Genomic DNA, 16,725 nt, shown 5'->3' with positions numbered 1-16,725 from the left:
GAATCTGGAACATTGCGGATCTGGAACGAATCTGGAACTACTCAAGATTGTTTCCATTACTTCCCATCCGAATTTCTAATGCATTTCAAACGTTTTGTGATTTTTTGGGATATCACTGATCAATTCTTGATAGATCTCAAAGACGTTCGTTTTTTTAATTACTTTAATGATTATTTTTTATTGTTATGAACGTCTTCATTACAGTTATTCTCCAAATCAACCAACTTCGAGTCATGCACTGTCGAACCAGATGAAGGCGACAACTATTCTGAGTACCTCGAATCGTTCTGTGAAAAAGTGGAATCTGGAGAAGAAGTCATCTACCGCTACAAGATTCCTGACGATTCGAACAAGGTTTTGGAGTTTAAAGTAGACTATAATCGAATTGTTATTGAGAAGAAGAATTTCTGATTTGTTGTTGTTTCTGTTGTTATTGTTATGAAATGTTGATTAGAATTGTTCAATTTCTTTATTCCGTGAAGCGTTTGAAACACTGTAATTATCTTAGTTATCTTATTCCTTTTCTTATAGATTTTCATTATAATTTCAGAAGTTCTAGAAATATGTCGACTACCTCTACTCTCGAATTCTCAAATTTGCCCACCGATACAATTGGGAGAATCATTGAGAAATGTGATCTCAAAGAGCAGTGAGTAACCCAGAAACCGCTCAAAACAAACAAAATTTATTCGAAATTTCAGATTGACTCTCCGAAAAGTGTCGAAAGACCTGCGTTCTCTTGTCGATAAACAGAAAATTGCATACAAATCGATCGAGATCTATCTGTCAGATTCGTATATCTCTTGTGTGTATTAGGTTGTCCCATAAGTTTTCGAACATTATTGAAATCAAAATTATTCAAAGCCAGAAAATTACAAAAATCAAACATAGTGACCACCTTTATCCACGACTGTTTGCCATTTAGTAGGTAGAGATGCAATACCTTTCCGCTAAAACTCAGGCTGCTTCGAGTCAAAATACTTTTTCACCCATTTTTCGACCTCTGACTTTGTTTTGAAGTCCTAGCCTACAAGGGATCGATGCATGTCGCTGAACAAATGGTAATCCGAAGGAGCGAGGTCAGGGCTGTACGGAGGGTGAGTAAGGACTGTCCAGTGCAATGTAGCCAGGAGAGACTTTATCGTCTTTGCGGTGTGTGGTTTTGCGTTGTCATGGAGGTAGTGGACTCCGTGACCGTGTAGAGGGGAGGTTTTCAGTTTGGACTTCACCTTTTGTAATTGAGAAGAATAGTAGTCGGCGGTGATATTTTTTCCCTCGGGAAGCAGTTCCCAATAAAGCAGTCCATGAACAGACCACCAGACGGAGAGCAATATTTTCTTAAGGTTAAACTCCTGTTTGATGACATCCTCTGGCTGTTTATCAGCATCAACCCACTGGGCTCTCCTGTGGTGGTTTTCTTATAAGACCCACTTCTCGTCCGACGTAACCAAATGATCCAGCCAGTTGAAATTAGGATGGAGGGTTAGAAGATGCAGTGACATCTCTACTTGGCGCTCAAGGTCAAAGTTAGACAATTTGTGTGGTATCCATCTTCCCATTTTTTTTAGCTTGCCAAGAGCTCCCAGTCCTCTTTCTACCGCAGAGTGGGTAGAGTCCATTATTGTTGCCAGTTCGCGAATGGATTGAAATGGGTCACTTTCCACTACCTCCCGTAGCTTGTCAATGTCCAACTCCACTGGTCTTCCAGAACGTGCTTCTTCGGCCAAAGAAAAATCATTATTTTTGAAACAATGAACCCAATGGCTAATTGTCTGCCGTTGGGGGCATTATCCTTTTAAACTTCAACCATACGTTCTTCAATCTCAGTGATTTTGGAGTTAGATAGAAACAAAAATAAAATGACATGACGAATATGAATTCGGTCGGGGACAAAGATTGGTGCCGCGTTCATTGAGAGAAGGCAGCCAGAAGAAATGAATGTTATTGTCAATACACCCGACGTCTTATATAATGGAAAACGTGCACTATTTGGTTTGATTCTTGCTCTCTTTCCTATAGCAGAATAACAAAACTATGTTCGAAAACTTTTGGGACAACCTAATACAACAGAGAAAAGGTTGTGTATACAAGCGAGAATTGGGATAAGAAGTTCGTTCGAGGCGAGAGTTACATTCTCAGAAGCGAAGATTACAAGAAAATCGCTTTGAATGATTTATCGATTGCACTGAATAATCCAAAATTGCGATTGGATGAACTGACAGTCAGCTTTCAGTCCAATGATAAAATGAATCGATTCAGATTGAAGAACCTTCTAAAACGCCTGAATCGCCAAATACACGTCAAAACACTGAAAGTCCATGCGGAATCGCCTGAATATCTTCAGAAGAATCTTCTATCGATTCTTTTCTGCTTGAAACCGAAGGAACTCGTTAATATTGAAGTTTTTGGAAAAGACGATTTCGCACCTGAAAAAGTATCGAGAGGAGTGAGGAAAATCGCTATGCTGGAACAATGGAAGCTAGCGGAAAAACTCACTATTCGAAGTTGTTTCCACTACTTGCCATCCGAATTGTACATGCATTTCAAGCATTTTGTGATTGTTACAATTGATTTCGGCCAGGATTTCCTGATAAATCTCAGAGATGTTAGTTATTTCCAGTTAACAAATGATTTCTTTCGAATGTTGTGGATGTCAAATTATCAATTTCTTTATTGCAGTTATTCTCCACGTCTACCAACTTCGAGTCTTGCACCATCGTATCATACCGTCTCGAAGACTACCCTGAATACCTAGAATCTTTCTGTGAAAAAGTGGAATCAGGAGAAGAAGTCATCTACCACTACAGGATTTCTGACGAGCCGAACAAGGTTTTGGAGTTTAAAGTAGACTATAACCAAGACGAAATCGTTATCGAGAAGAAGAATTTTTGATTTTTCTTGTTGTTGTTTCTGTTGTTATTGTTATGAAATGTTGTTTAAAAATGTTTCTTTTCTTTGTTCCTTGAAGCGTTCGAAACGCTGTAATTATCTTAGTTAGTTGCCGGTGGCAAGGTACCCTCATAAACCTGTAGTTCTCCGAGTCCTCACAATAAATACGCAACGACACTCCGCCAAAGCCTCACGCGCCTACCGTAACCTCAGCGCGTCAGTTCACGTGGGCACGTGTGCTCCACGTGGCAACAAGTAGTTTCTGGAGTCGGTTGGCTTTCAGAGTGAGTTCTGATTTTAGCGTCGGTTGTTTTGACTTTTGTTTTGTAAGTTTTACGCTTTTCTTATTCTAATTTCTTGCAATAAAGTAAATTTATTGTAAGAAACTGTTCTTTGCCGTCATATTTTATCCGGAACCTATCACCCCGTATTCTAGTTATCTTATTCTCTTTCTTCTTTTAGATTTTTAATATTATTTCAGAAGCTTTCGAAACATGTCGACCACCTCTGCCTTGGAATTCTCCAATTTGCCTACCGATGCAATTGGGAAAATCATTGAGAAATGTGAATTGAAAGAACAGTGAGTAACCCGAAAACCGCTGGGAACAAACAGAATTTATTCGAAATTTCAGATTGACTCTCCGAAAAGTGTCAAAAAACCTGCGTTCTCTTGTCGATGAACAGAAAATTGCATACAAGTCGATCGAGATCTATCCGATCGATTCGTGTATCTTTTGTGTGTACAACGACAAAAATGTTGTGTATGCCAGCGAGAATTGGGATAAGAATGACATGCCTATCGAATACTCCATTATCAGTAACAAAGATTATGTGAAAATCGCTTTGAATGATTTGTCGATTGCACTGAATAATCCAAAATTGCAATTGGATCACCTAGACCTTGCAGTCTATAACTCCCCAGATATGATGAATCGATTCAGATTGCTTCTGAATAGTCTGAATCATCAAATACACGTCAAAACATTGACAGTTCATGTGGGAAATCCGGAATATCTTCTATCGATTCTCCCCTTTCTCAAACCGAAAGTGCTTGCGAATATTGAAGTTTTAGGAGGAGGAGACACTGAAGATTGTGCATCAAAAGAAGGAGCGGAAATTGTCAGAAAAATCTCGAGTCTGGAACAGTGGAAGCAAGCGGAGCAACTCACTATTGGATATTATTTCGGTTTCTTCCCATCCGAATTTCTAATGCATTTCAAACGTATTGTGATTTACAAGTGGCATGTCGACGAGGTTTTCCTGATGAATCTCAGAGATGTTAGTTATTTTCATTAAACAAATCATAATTTTCGTATGTTATGAATTTCTTCATTACAGTTATTCTCCAAATCGACCAACTTCGTGTCGTGCACCGTCGAATCAGATCTCGACGACTGTCCTAAATTCCTCGAATCGTTCTGTGAGAAAGTGGAATCTGGAAGAGATGTGATCTATCGCTACAAGATTCCTGACGATTCGAACAAGATGTTGGAATTCAAATTGTATGGTTGCCAAATGATTATCGAGAAGAAGAATTTCTGATTTGTTGTTGTTTCTGTTGTTATTCTAATGAAATGTTAATTAGAATTGTTCCTTTTCTTTTTTCCTTGAAGCGTTCGAAACGCTGTAATTATCTTAGTTGTCTCATTCCCTTTCTTATAGATTTTCACAATATTCTCAGAAGCTTTCGAAACATGTCGACTACCTCTCCCTTCGAATTCTCCAATTTACCCACCGATACACTTGGGAAAATCATTGAGAAATGTGAATTGAAAGAGCAGTGAGTAACCCAGAAACCGCTCAAAACAAACAAAATTTATTTGAAATTTCAGATTGACTCTCCGAAAAGTGTCGAAAGACCTGCGTTCTCTTGTCGATAAACAGAACATTGCATACAAATCGATCGAGATCTATCTGTCAGATTTGTATATCTCTTGTGTGTACAACAGAGAAAAGGTTGTGTATGCAGGCATGAACTTTGATGAGAAGAATGCATTTGGTCTCGATTATGGCGGATGCATTATCAGAAGCAACGATTACCTGAAAATCGCTTTGAATGATTTGTCGATTGCACTGAAAAATCCAAAATTGCGATTGAATGTGCTGACAGTCAGCTATTACTACAATGATGTAATGAATCCATTCAGTTTGAAGAACCTTCTGAAACATTCGAATCACAAATTACACGTCAAAACATTGACATTCCGTGCGGGATCCTCTGAATGTCTTCTATCGATTCTTCCATTTTTCAAACCGAAGGTGCTTGTGAATATCGAAATTGACGGAGTATACGATGGGGACGATTGGGCACTGGAAAAAGTCAGACAAGTCGCAAGTCTGAATCAATGGAAGCAAGCGGAACAACTCACTGCTCGATTCTCTTTCCATTCCTTCCCATCCGAATTTCTCATGCATTTCAAACGTTTTGTGATCTTAGATTGGGAAGTCGACGAGTTTTTCTTGGTGAATCTCAGAGGTGTCAGTTTTTTTTACTTTTTAGAATTATTATTTTCATATGTTATCAATATCAATTTCTTCATTGCAGCTATTCTCCACGTCTACCAACTTCGAGTCATGCACTATCGAAACATTTGGTCTCGAGGACTGCTCTGATTACCTAGAATCGTTTTGTGAACAAGTCGACACCGAAGATCTATCCGCACTCCTCTACCACTACAAGATTCCTGACGATTCAAACCAGATGTTGGAGTTCAAATTGGACTATAATCAACAGAAAATTATAATTTTGAAGAAGAATTTGTAATTTTTTGTTGCTGTTTTTGATAGAATTGATGTTAAATGTGGCATTTCTCTCATTCCGTGAACTCTCAATTTGTTCTCGTTTAGAAAATAATAAATAGAATCTGTCAATAAATTGTAGTCATTTGCACTTTTCTGACGGAAAATCAAAGAATGTCTGAAAAAGACAAAGAAACGAAGTCTCATCATCCGATGAGATCTCTCACAATCATCCTCATCTGGATATTCGCTCTCTACGTGGCAGTTACCATCATAAGAAGTTCAGAGACAACGAAGACCATGCCTTCCAGACCTTCAGAATTCCAGTCTGTGAAGCATAACGGTGTCTGTAAATCTCCGGAGTGTATCCTTCTCGCTCATCAATTGGTTGGTTTTTTGACAGAAGACTGATATACCTGAGCATCAAAGTTATAGCACAACTGGCGAGATGTCTCCGTGGATCCATGTCAAAACTTTTATAAAGCTGTATGCGGAAAGTATAATGAGGATACGCTGGTTGATGGGCATAGAATGATGAAGAAAACGAAAATTGTTGAGCAACTTTTGAAAGGTGATTAGCTGGAAATTGAGTAAATTGGGATTAGGAAATACTCAAAACTTGCCTAAAAAGACTTACAGTACTGTACAGTAAGATATACAATTCGGTCTTTTTCAGCTGAAAATGACCAGAGGGTGTTACGGTAACACTGATTGTCCCACAAGGCAAGTTATGTATAAACCATACAAAACTAAAGTAGAGCTTCATTTTTTCTGGATGACAACTGTTTTATATGGACACTCTCTAGAGAGTTACATATCGACAAAGTGATTTCTCCCTTGAATTGTCCCATTTCACTGCAAAATAGAGTGATTTTTGAGCTGTCCCCTTAAAAGGACCATAACTCTCTAGGGAGTGTCCGTACAAAAGAGTTGACAACTTCAAAAAGTAAAGCTCTACCTTTGTTCTTTATGGTTTATTTATAATTTACTTTGTGGAACAATCAGTGATACCGTAACACCCTCTTGGTCATTTTCGACTGAAAAATGCCAAATTGTAAATCTTAATGCACGGTACTGTAGAAGTTAATCTTCTCGTTTTCAAAATATCCCTAATCGCAGAATTCCTCGAACAACCATCCACTTCCGCTTCCAAATCCGAGAAAGCAATGAAGACATTTTACAAGATATGTCAACGTGCTAAAACCATGAATGAAACTGAATATTATCAACAACGAGAAGTGACTTCAACTGAGATTTCCAAAAGAATTGGATCCATACCATTTCTTGACAAAAATTGGACGGAAGCGAATTTCGATTTGAATGGTTAGATCAAATTATTCTTTCTTTTGGATGTTCTCTAGATTTTCAGACATGATATCGAACTACTCCTCACTTGGTAGACTAAACCTCGGACTTTTTATGATCCCATCCAATTATCGTGATGTCTTTATTGGAAGAGATTTGCTGTTTTCGAAAGAGGAACTCACGGAAGTGAAACAGGTTTTAATTTTATTCGTCAACCGGGTCGAAACGAGCCGGGCCGGGCCGGAAGTTCAGTGCAGAAAAAATGCGCATACTTTTTTTCGAAATGTTTCCAATTTTCTTTGGAAATAATTTCTTAAGAACGGTTTTTTTGTAGGTTTCAAAGGTTTTGAGGAATATACTTGAGGAAAAATATGGAAAAATTTTAGAAAAAATTTTAGAAAATAAAGTTTTGGGACAAAATTGTAGTGCAAAAAGTTCAAAAATGGGCCGAGCTTATGAGCTGAAAAATATACCAAAATGTATATCTCAGCGAGGTCTATGACTGTAACTTACTATGGTATGACTATTCGTTAATGTACCACGTGCCGGGATATAGTGCCAAAAACCGCGAAAATGATCATGTTGAAATGAAATATTTTAGAAACACCATTTCTCATTAGAACCTCACCTGCGGAGGTAGTCTGAGCCTTATTGTACTCTAGCCCTGCCCGCGGCTCATTAAAGACTAGCCATCCGGTGTAAGTTACAGGCATAGATCTCGCTGAGATCTAAATTTTGGTATATTTTTCAGCCCATAAATCTTAGTCTGAAGCGAGTTACACGCCGGCCGAGTTGACAAGTATGATTAAAAGAATTCACCAATTTCAGATGTATCTAAACGACAACAAAACTTTGCTAGATGTTGCGACGTTTGAAGAAGATTTCAAAAACATGGAAATGTTAAATGACGAGTTAGAAAAAGTGAGGACGTTTTGAAACCAGACGCTTTAGAACAATGATTTTGCAGTTTGAAGAGCAATGGGATTTGTCGTCGTTCACTAAACTCTCTGATCTCCAAGCGCATTTGCCTAGTTTGGATTTCGAGAGGATTCTGAAGAATCTATTCAATTCGAAACATAAAGATGAAGTGTGGGAGACTATAAGGAAGAGGCTACTAGTTCCGAAACTTTCCTTCTTTTTCAATGAGACTTATAATGTGAGTGCTCGCCGCTATATTACCTTACTTCTTCCTTTTCAGCTCGAAACAATACTACAAACTACATCGAAGCGAGTTTTGGCCAATTATTTCGGTGCCTACTTCCGTTTTTTGATGGAGGAAGATAATAGGGACAAACCGGATGGAAACGTGGATTGTGAGAAGGTTGGCAAGTCGCCAGCAGCGCCTACTCTATTCATCACCTCTTCCAGAAAGTCATTGAAAAACTTCCACTTGCCTCTCTTCGAGTCTTCGCCCGTAACCATTTTGATAAGGAGAATCTCCGATTGGCATCTGATATGGTTGAGGATATCCGACAAAGTTTTGTAGAAATTATCCAAGAATCCACGTGGCTTAGTCAGCCAACTAAAATAGCGGCTATTCGAAAGATAGAACATATGCAGAAACTAGTTGGGTATCCGAATGATTTGGAAGTTCCAGGAGCACTTGATAGCTATTTTGATACGGTGAGTTTGCTAAAGCGCACTTGCATCTAGGGGGAAAAGTTTCTAGCACATGGTTGCAAACCGGGCTGAAACAATACAGCGTGTAACTCTCTTCAAACTGTTTTTTATGAGCTGAAAAATACACCAAAATGTAGATCTCGGCGAGTTGACCTCATACGAGTCGGATGGCTAGTCGTTAATATGACGGTGGCCTTACGTTTTTGGGATCATTTTCAACGCCTGCAGCACGTATGAGGTCACGGATATAGAACTCGCCGAGATCTACATTTTGGTGTATTTTTCGGCTCATAAAACTCAGTTTGAAACAAGTTACGCCCATTTTGACCAGGTTTACAAGTATGTTTTCCAGCTAAACCTATCCGAAGGCATGTCTTATCTAGCGGCGGAAGTAGAACTCGACCGATTCCATACCGAACAAGTTATGAACTTTCACGCCTCGCTTCTCTCCATCAAACCTGACGAGATGTACGTCGAAACGAATGCATACTACATGCCGGAGCTCAACAAATTGAGTACGTTACCGTATTTCTTTAAAATGCTTGATTTCCTTCTCCAGCTATAAATGTTGCACTTTTGGACGAGCCATTCTTTGATTCAACCTACCCAAAATATGCGAAAGTTGCCAGTATTGGTGAGGTGATTGGGCATGAAATCGGGCATGGTTTCGATCCATACGGAAGATTGATGGATGAGAATGGAGGATACAAGGATTGGTGGACACCTGAAGACTCGGCGGAGTACGATAGAAGAGCACAGTGTCTGATAGATCAGTACACTGGGTATGACGACCCGGATTTTGGGAGAAATGTAGGGGTAGAAGGGGGTTGCAATTACGCTCTACTGAACATTTTTCAGTTGAATGGAAGTATAACTATTGGGGAGATGGCAGCTGATCTTCTTGGGATTAACGTTTCGTGGAAGACTTATAAGAAAGTGGATTTCTCGAGTGAGCCAAGTATTTTTGGGTTTGAAGACGAGAAACCGGATAAACTATTCTTCCATATGACAGCTCTGGTATTTCTAGATGATCAGAATCAACAATCACTCAAGTTGCATTTTCAGACATGGTGCCGTGCACGAGACTCCACACCACTCGCTACAAAATAGAGAATGCTACATCCAACGAGTAGTTTCCGTGTGAATGGAGTGTTCTCGAATATGAAAGAATTTGCGGAGGCATTCAATTGTCCGGTTGGATCACCGATGAATCCCGTGAAGAAGTGTGAACTTTTTTGAGTAATTTTAGTTTAGTATTAGATGATGACACATGAAGAATATAAATAAAGAATTGAGCATTTCGTTTTGTTCAAACAGAATAATAAGTTTGATCCACCACTTGATTTGCCAAAGTGGCTCATTCTGGTGATTTAAAAATTAATAATCAAACAAAGGATGTAACTTACTAGCTATAAGGAAGGTCATGAAGTCAATTTGGAGATATGACATGTGACCTATATCATTGGAAAGCTGAGAAAACGCTGATTTCAAATATATTCAGGTTTTTCTCTCGAAGCTTGGTATTCGACAAAAACGAGGGCAAAATGAGAATTATTACCTTTTTAACACACGAAAATCGCAAAAAATATTGCACAAAAATAATTTTTATTCAAACTTTTCACATTTCAGTGTTTTTTCTACGTTTCAGAATGTATTGTTTTATTTCTGCCACGCTACGGTACTTCCTAAAGTACGTATTGGTGCTTGCGGACAATACGCCACACCTCACGCACATTGCTCAGCCTCAATTTTCACTTTCTTTTAAGCCCAATTTTGTAATTTCTGCGAAACAAATCGTATTTTTTTCCAGAAAATCGCCTCAGAAAATGTCCGAAATTCTGAAAAACAATCCGACGACTCTTCGCGCGTGTATTTTCTACGAGTGTCGCCGTACCAAAAACGTCGAAGAGGCATTCAAAAACTTCTGTGAGGCAATCGGAGACGATGTTATTGATTATGTGGATTTCGAGTACTGGTTCTATCGATTTTATCACGGAAATCTGGATTTGGATCACGAGAGAAGGTTAGCTTAAAAAATTCATAGTTTCCAAGGCCCGGGCAAGTTGGCGCGAAAGTCAATTTTTTGAATTTTTTCGCGAAAAAGTCAAATTTTTGACAATCATTCAGAATTAGGAGAAGTTCTGAAAAAAAGTCAAAAATGGGCACATTTTCGATAAAAAATTGAAAAAATTTCGGAAAAAAAGGATCATTTTTTGAAGCCGGGCCTTGACAACTATGAAAAAAATTACTTTTAAAACAAAATTTGGAATTTCAGTACCGATCCGAAGCCACTCATTCTCACCGATTTGCCGATGGAACTGCTCAACGAGATTGTCGGATACCTGGATATTCGGAATAGGTTAGAAAACTTAATTCAGTCAAAAACATGAAATTTTATTTTTTCAGATTCAATGTCCGGAAAGTTTCAAGAAAATTCGAGAACGTTGTCGACAGGTTCAAAGCGAAGTATGGCGATATTACCGTTTTTATTGGGGACCAAGAAGTGGAATTTCGTTTTTACAATTATTATGTTAATTACGTGGAGGGCAAGAATGATTGCTTCGTTCAATGCAACTTCCATGAATCCAACACAAAGCATTTGAACATTGAATTGAGTGATCTGTCGGCAGTGCTGACCAACTCGAAATCTCTTATCGATTGTTTCTGGATTATATCACCCCTCGAGACCATCGAAATCATGCCGAAACTGATCAAATCACTTTCCAAAGAAGTCAGTCCACTATTCTATGCGAAACGTGTTGAGCTAGATTCACTACACAAGGATTTTATGATTCCAATTCTATCGCTGTTCAAATCTGGAGTACTCGAACACCTTCAACTGATTGATGTCGGAATTGACGACGATACTATCAATAAACTTGTCGAAATGGATCAATTCAAACAATTAAAATCATTTAATATGTCGGAACCGCTTTCTCTCTCACAATTCAAGCGATTGTCTCATTTGTCCGCATTTGAAGTACGCATGGACCGTGTTTCAGCAGAAGAGATTATTATCATTCGAGATGTGAGTTGATACTTATTTCCTTCTAAAATCTACCGATATGTTTTCAGAGTCTCTCACAGTTCGTCAATCTAAGAAGAGCCAACATTTCACTGCGCCGTTTCAGGAATCTCTCTGAAATTGGAACTGCTCTCGGAATCGAATATGACAACTCCGGACGAATCACTTGTCATCATCCGATTCCGAATTCTGACAAATTACTCATTATGAACATCACAGAATACACTGTTTCCGCGACTATCGATAATAATTAGCTATATTTTTCTGTTACTTTTTGTTAACACATTGTTCTCAAGAATAAACACATTTGTTAAATAGTAGAGATATCGGGAAGTGAACGTTTTCTTATCCGGAAATCGGAATTCCCGACAACACTGTTAAATAATAGCTTATCTCATTTATTCCCAGGGTACTGTACTTCATATAGTCCGCATTGGTGTTTGCGGACAATGCCCCACACAAACACGCAAATTGCTCAGTCTCAATTCTCACATTCTTTCATTTTAATGATTTTAATTACAATTAAGTCCAATTTTTCAGAGAAACTATGGAAATTCCGAAGAATAATCCAACTGCTATCGGTGCTTGTATAATTTATCAATTTCACAAACGAAATTCTTGTCAAGAAGCCTATCAAAAGTTCTGTGCAGTGTTCGGAAACGATTCGGTCGACTACGAAAGTTTCAGCTATTATTTCTCTCAATTTCTCCGCGGAAATTTGGATATTAACTATAATAGAGGGTATTTCAGCTAATTTCCGTTGAAAATAATTATTTTTCTATTTTCAGAATGTCAAAAAGTCAAAAATTGGTCGATATTCTGAAGAATGATCCGACAGCTCTTCGTGCATGTATTCTATACGAAAATGCTCAGTCTAGTTCATTCGTCGAAGCTCACAAGAACTTTTGCGATACAATTAAAAGTGATTTTGTGAAAATGGAAGATTTTGAGATTTATTGGAATGCTGGGAATAAGAAAAAGTGAGTTCTCAGAAACTATTCGAATATAAATTGTAGATTTCAGAGAAAATCCGGATCCGCCCCCTAAGACACCACCATCGTCTAAAATTGAATTTTATCGTCTCACCATCCTTGTTGGAGACGGTTATGTAGATTTGAGCGCGGATGGAATTGATCAAATATTCAATAAAACTGACCACCTGATAGACGCATTCGAAGAATTGAAATTGTTTTCTGAAAATGCGGAAATTCAAGAAATCAGATTACATCTGAACTCGATAAGTGAAAAGAAAGATGTCGAATTGTTTCATTCGATTTTCAAAAAATCGATATTCTTGGCAAAATCTGTTTATATTAAAACGTTTTATACATCTCAAGCCTCATCGATTTTGAAGTTTTTCGATTCGAAAAAGTTGGGAAATTTCGAGATACAATGTTCAGAGCACGATGGAAGAGTTCACTCGTTTTTCGAAATAGAGCATTTCAGAAAAGTGAAAAATGTGTCACTTCGAGATTTTGGAGTTTTCGATTCCACTCATCTCGACTATTTCCATCATTTCGATTCTTTCGAAATTCGAATTATTTCGATTTCCGCTTCGAGAATTGTCCGCTTGAGAGATGTAAGTACGCTCCGTTGACAACTTTTATTCAAATTTTAATTCAGGCACTCTCCAAATCTGCCAATTTCAAAACCTGTTGCATTCTATCCGGTGATAGAGATTTTGATGTTGTCAGCGTTGGAAGAGCTCTCGGAACCGCCCATCCCGATGAAAATCACTGGCACATGACTTATCGTCACCTGATAGACGGAGTTGATGGATTTCTTGTTTTTGAAATTTATAGAAGTTTTATTACTGTTAATAAGATTTGTTAATTTTTGTTTTTGTGAAATAATGAGTTTTTTTTAAATCACAGAGCGTTAGACCTGCACAGTCAGCGAGGTCTATGTCAAAAAATGTCTAATTCACAAATGTCACTAGCTTAGTTGTTTTGCGCATCATCAATTTATTCATGCTAAAACAATTTTCTGTAAATTCTAAATGGAGACCTCGACTTTACTTCAAAACTCATTTTAAGACAGCAAACATTGGAGCGCCGCACACTTTTCATCGAAAACTTCAAAGAACTCTCAGAACTAGTTAATTAAGAGTAATTAAAAGTGTGTATATCAACATTAAAACATCGAATTTAAACCGTTAAAACACAGCTATTACAACTGCGCTCTACCAAAATGCCCTTTTTAAATTTCTCTCTTTCTCTGATGCTCTCAATTTCGCCCACTAGTATTTTTTCGATTTCGCTAGAGCGCGGTTGTAAGGAGCGTGTTGTGCTATTAAATTTTCAAGTCTAGTGGAGCGCGATTAACCCAGACAGATCCTGTGCTACTCAGTCAGCGATATTCACTTTTTGTTATACTGGTCTGAGTCTAGACACTTATAAATCATTGTTTAGACTCAGCTGGAAGTAAGAAAAATATTGAGTCGGGAAGTTTCCAGATTTTTAATCTTCGAAACTCAATTCTTGCTTTTAATCAGACTTGTCACGGGCCGGGCCGGGCCGGGCCAAAATCAGGAAAAATCTCGGCCCGGCCCCGCCCGTAGCCCGGCCCGGCCCGCTCGGCCCGTTTTGAAACAGTTTTTGAAACATTTCTGAAAATTTGATGTTTTTTTGGAAAATTTTGGAAAATTTTTGAAATTTTTTGAAAAAAGTATAGTTTTCGAATAAACATTTAAAGTTGAATCAAAATGGGAATATGTATGATAATTTAAGCATTTTTACTCTTTTTTTTCGAAAAATTTCAAAAAAAAATTGGTAAAAATAGGTACCCATTTTTGAATCCGGGCCGACCGGGCCGGGCCGGGCCAAGAGGAATTTCGGCCCGGCCCGGCCCGGTCAAGAAAAATCTCGGCCCGATTTTTGACAAGTCTGCTTTTAATAACATGTTTTGGACATGCGAGTAAATAGCTTTTGGAAAATTAGACAGAAGTTTTATTTAGGACTTTCATGATAACATTTGAGTTAAGACACCAAACATTGGAGCTCCGTCCACTTTTTATTGGAAACGTACTCTGAGAACTCTCGAAAGTAATTAATAAATTGAGAAAAATTAGAAGTGTGTAAATCAATTAGTTTGGAACACCAACCTGCAATACGATTTCTTTTTCAAAAAGTATTTTATCATATTCCTTACCGTATTCCTATTCTTCCCCAACGCAAACTTTCGGTACTCAGAAGACAACAAAATGCAAAGAATCCATCTGATGGAGGTGGTGAACAAGGTCAAAACGCCTGTCAGAACCCCTTGTAGAACAACGAAGATTGCTCTGAAACAGGATTGTGAAGTTATTTGCCACAGGGATGCGAGGCGTAAGGTTCAAACGAGCAGATTTGAAATTTTCTAGTCGCGTTGCGTGCGCGTCGCGGTTTATATTGTAAGATAAAACAAATAAACGTGAAATTTGAATTTGGCACCGTACCAACCCTTGTGCGACGGAGCGCGTTTCCGCGACCTTACGCCTCGCACTGCTGTGCTACTGGCCATTTCGCAACTTTTGAGTTTTTCAATTTGAAAATATCAAATTTCATGGTTGCGAAACGTCAAATCTGCATCTTACGTACATAGATTCAGCATCGACTAGCGCATCGAAAAATAGGGAAGAATATCCGATAAGAGCCATACAAATATCAGTTAGAGAGTTGAGGAAAATGAAAAGTAAACACAAGAAAATAATTTTGATAGTAGTTCTGGAAACTTCTTTTTTTGTAGGTACAGTACCGTGCAGTAAGATATACAATTTTGCCTTTTCAGCTGAAAATTACCATACTTGCAAACCGGGCCGGCGCGTAAATTGCGTTAAGCTTAATTCTATGAACTGAAAAATATACCAAAATGTAGATCTCGACGAGTTCTATGTCCGTAACCAACAACGGGCCGGATGGCTATTCGTTAATATGCCGCGGGCCGTGAAAACAAAAAGCCATTCCAGCCCGGCCCGCGGCCCATTACCGATTTGCCATCCGGCCCGTAGTAGGTCATAGACATAGAACTTGCCAAAATCTACATGTTGGTATCAGCTGAGAATATTGAGTTTGAAGAGAGTTACAAGCCGGCCCGTGTCGGCCCGTTTCGGCCCGGTTTGCAAGTATGAATATTACCAACTTTGAGAGGGTATTACGGTATCCCTGATTACAAAAAACTTTTCAACTGCAAAAATAAAGCTCTACTTTTGTTCTGTATGGTTTATACATTTACTTTGTAGGACTATACCGTAACACCCTCTAATCATTTTCAGCTGAAAAAAGACCAAATTGTATATCTCACTGCACGGTACTGTATGTTGGGCCAGATGTCCACACAAACCTGTCCTCCGCCTTCTTTGTACACTTCAACAGATAATACATAACTAGCACAGAGACAATAGGATGAATAACGTTTATAGCCAGCATTAAACTTGAAAATCCAATAACAAGATCTCCATTGTTTACAAAAATATACGAGTACTGCTTCTCGATATTTTTCCGCTTTGATCCAAAGCAATCCTGGTTTTCATAAATAAAAGCACTGTAGAAAAATATGAAATATTGCAAGACTAGAGAAAAAATTGCGGTCCAGGAGAATAGCTTCACAAAGTGTTTAGGAGGTTTGTCTTGGAATAAATCCGCAGAAAATATCAATTTTGAAATTTGGTAAGCTCCTAAACCAAGGCAAAGAAGAATGATAGCAGTGGAGGAAGCACGGCGGATTGTGATTAGAGCAAGTCTTAGGACTAGCATTTCATAAGAGTCGTAGCCGTCACAAAATCTTGAATTCAATTTGAAAAATTTGACTCGAAGGTAAAAAATGAAGAATTCCTCAATAAATTGAACCAATAAATAGGTGAAATCACAGAGACTGGTAGCCAATAAGAATCTGAAAAGTGCGGTAGAGCGCAGTTGCTTTTGGAGGAGAACTTTGATATGGAAAAGGTTGAAAAGGATTCCAATTGGGGGGAGTATCATACACAGTAGTCGGTATGGAGGGAGATAAAGGAGCACATATTTTTGAGCTTCGTGCAGTTTATCTTCCCCTGTGGACATTTCTCACTTTGATCAAAAATCCAAAAGTAATCATAAATGTTTTAGTGCACTCGGGTCACACCCACTTGCTCTAAATGTCATTTTAATCTTGTCTAGTAGTAAAATTATATG

The 16,725-nt window shown here is 38.3% G+C and overlaps 8 protein-coding genes across 8 annotated transcripts; 6 read left to right on the top strand and 2 right to left on the bottom strand.

Moving 5' to 3' along the window:
• Window positions 1-78: 78 nt before the first annotated feature.
• Window positions 79-411, top strand: GCK72_021153 (uncharacterized protein; the record flags this gene model as incomplete). The annotated part of the gene is made up of 2 exons (XM_053734060.1): window positions 79-144; window positions 205-411. 2 exons carry the CDS (start codon window positions 79-81, stop codon window positions 409-411), a joined length of 273 nt encoding a protein of 90 aa, XP_053582973.1.
• Window positions 412-563: 152 nt separating this feature from the next.
• On the top strand, window positions 564-816 carry GCK72_021152 (uncharacterized protein; the record flags this gene model as incomplete). Its single annotated transcript, XM_053734059.1, has 2 exons — window positions 564-649; window positions 702-816. The coding sequence occupies 2 exons, from the start codon at window positions 564-566 to the stop codon at window positions 814-816; spliced, it is 201 nt and encodes a 66-aa protein (XP_053582972.1).
• A 1,429-nt stretch (window positions 817-2,245) lies between these two features.
• GCK72_021151 (uncharacterized protein) lies at window positions 2,246-2,892 on the top strand (the record flags this gene model as incomplete). Its single annotated transcript, XM_053734058.1, has 2 exons — window positions 2,246-2,605; window positions 2,680-2,892. 2 exons carry the CDS (start codon window positions 2,246-2,248, stop codon window positions 2,890-2,892), a joined length of 573 nt encoding a protein of 190 aa, XP_053582971.1.
• A 491-nt stretch (window positions 2,893-3,383) lies between these two features.
• Window positions 3,384-4,431, top strand: GCK72_021150 (uncharacterized protein; the record flags this gene model as incomplete). The annotated part of the gene is made up of 3 exons (XM_053734057.1): window positions 3,384-3,469; window positions 3,522-4,167; window positions 4,228-4,431. The coding sequence occupies 3 exons, from the start codon at window positions 3,384-3,386 to the stop codon at window positions 4,429-4,431; spliced, it is 936 nt and encodes a 311-aa protein (XP_053582970.1).
• Window positions 4,432-4,583: 152 nt separating this feature from the next.
• GCK72_021149 (uncharacterized protein) lies at window positions 4,584-5,653 on the top strand (the record flags this gene model as incomplete). Its single annotated transcript, XM_053734056.1, has 3 exons — window positions 4,584-4,669; window positions 4,722-5,352; window positions 5,435-5,653. The coding sequence occupies 3 exons, from the start codon at window positions 4,584-4,586 to the stop codon at window positions 5,651-5,653; spliced, it is 936 nt and encodes a 311-aa protein (XP_053582969.1).
• Window positions 5,654-5,802: 149 nt separating this feature from the next.
• GCK72_021147 (uncharacterized protein) lies at window positions 5,803-9,663 on the top strand (the record flags this gene model as incomplete). Its single annotated transcript, XM_053734054.1, has 12 exons — window positions 5,803-6,015; window positions 6,064-6,199; window positions 6,748-6,951; window positions 6,998-7,128; window positions 7,762-7,854; window positions 7,901-8,089; window positions 8,132-8,254; window positions 8,302-8,556; window positions 8,906-9,068; window positions 9,113-9,363; window positions 9,412-9,570; window positions 9,619-9,663. The coding sequence occupies 12 exons, from the start codon at window positions 5,803-5,805 to the stop codon at window positions 9,661-9,663; spliced, it is 1,962 nt and encodes a 653-aa protein (XP_053582967.1).
• On the bottom strand, window positions 5,900-8,487 carry GCK72_021148 (uncharacterized protein; the record flags this gene model as incomplete). The annotated part of the gene is made up of 2 exons (XM_053734055.1): window positions 5,900-6,207; window positions 8,229-8,487. The coding sequence occupies 2 exons, from the start codon at window positions 8,485-8,487 to the stop codon at window positions 5,900-5,902; spliced, it is 567 nt and encodes a 188-aa protein (XP_053582968.1).
• Window positions 9,664-14,663: 5,000 nt separating the features above from the next.
• Window positions 14,664-15,215, bottom strand: GCK72_021146 (uncharacterized protein; the record flags this gene model as incomplete). Its single annotated transcript, XM_053734053.1, has 3 exons — window positions 14,664-14,681; window positions 14,729-14,861; window positions 15,157-15,215. The coding sequence occupies 3 exons, from the start codon at window positions 15,213-15,215 to the stop codon at window positions 14,664-14,666; spliced, it is 210 nt and encodes a 69-aa protein (XP_053582966.1).
• Window positions 15,216-16,725: the final 1,510 nt, after the last annotated feature.

Source organism: Caenorhabditis remanei, chromosome V (genome assembly GCF_010183535.1).
Source record: "Caenorhabditis remanei strain PX506 chromosome V, whole genome shotgun sequence".
NCBI lineage: Eukaryota > Metazoa > Nematoda > Chromadorea > Rhabditida > Rhabditidae > Caenorhabditis > Caenorhabditis remanei.
Note: the sequence above shows the minus strand (reverse complement) of the source record. Positions and strands in the feature narration are given on the sequence as shown.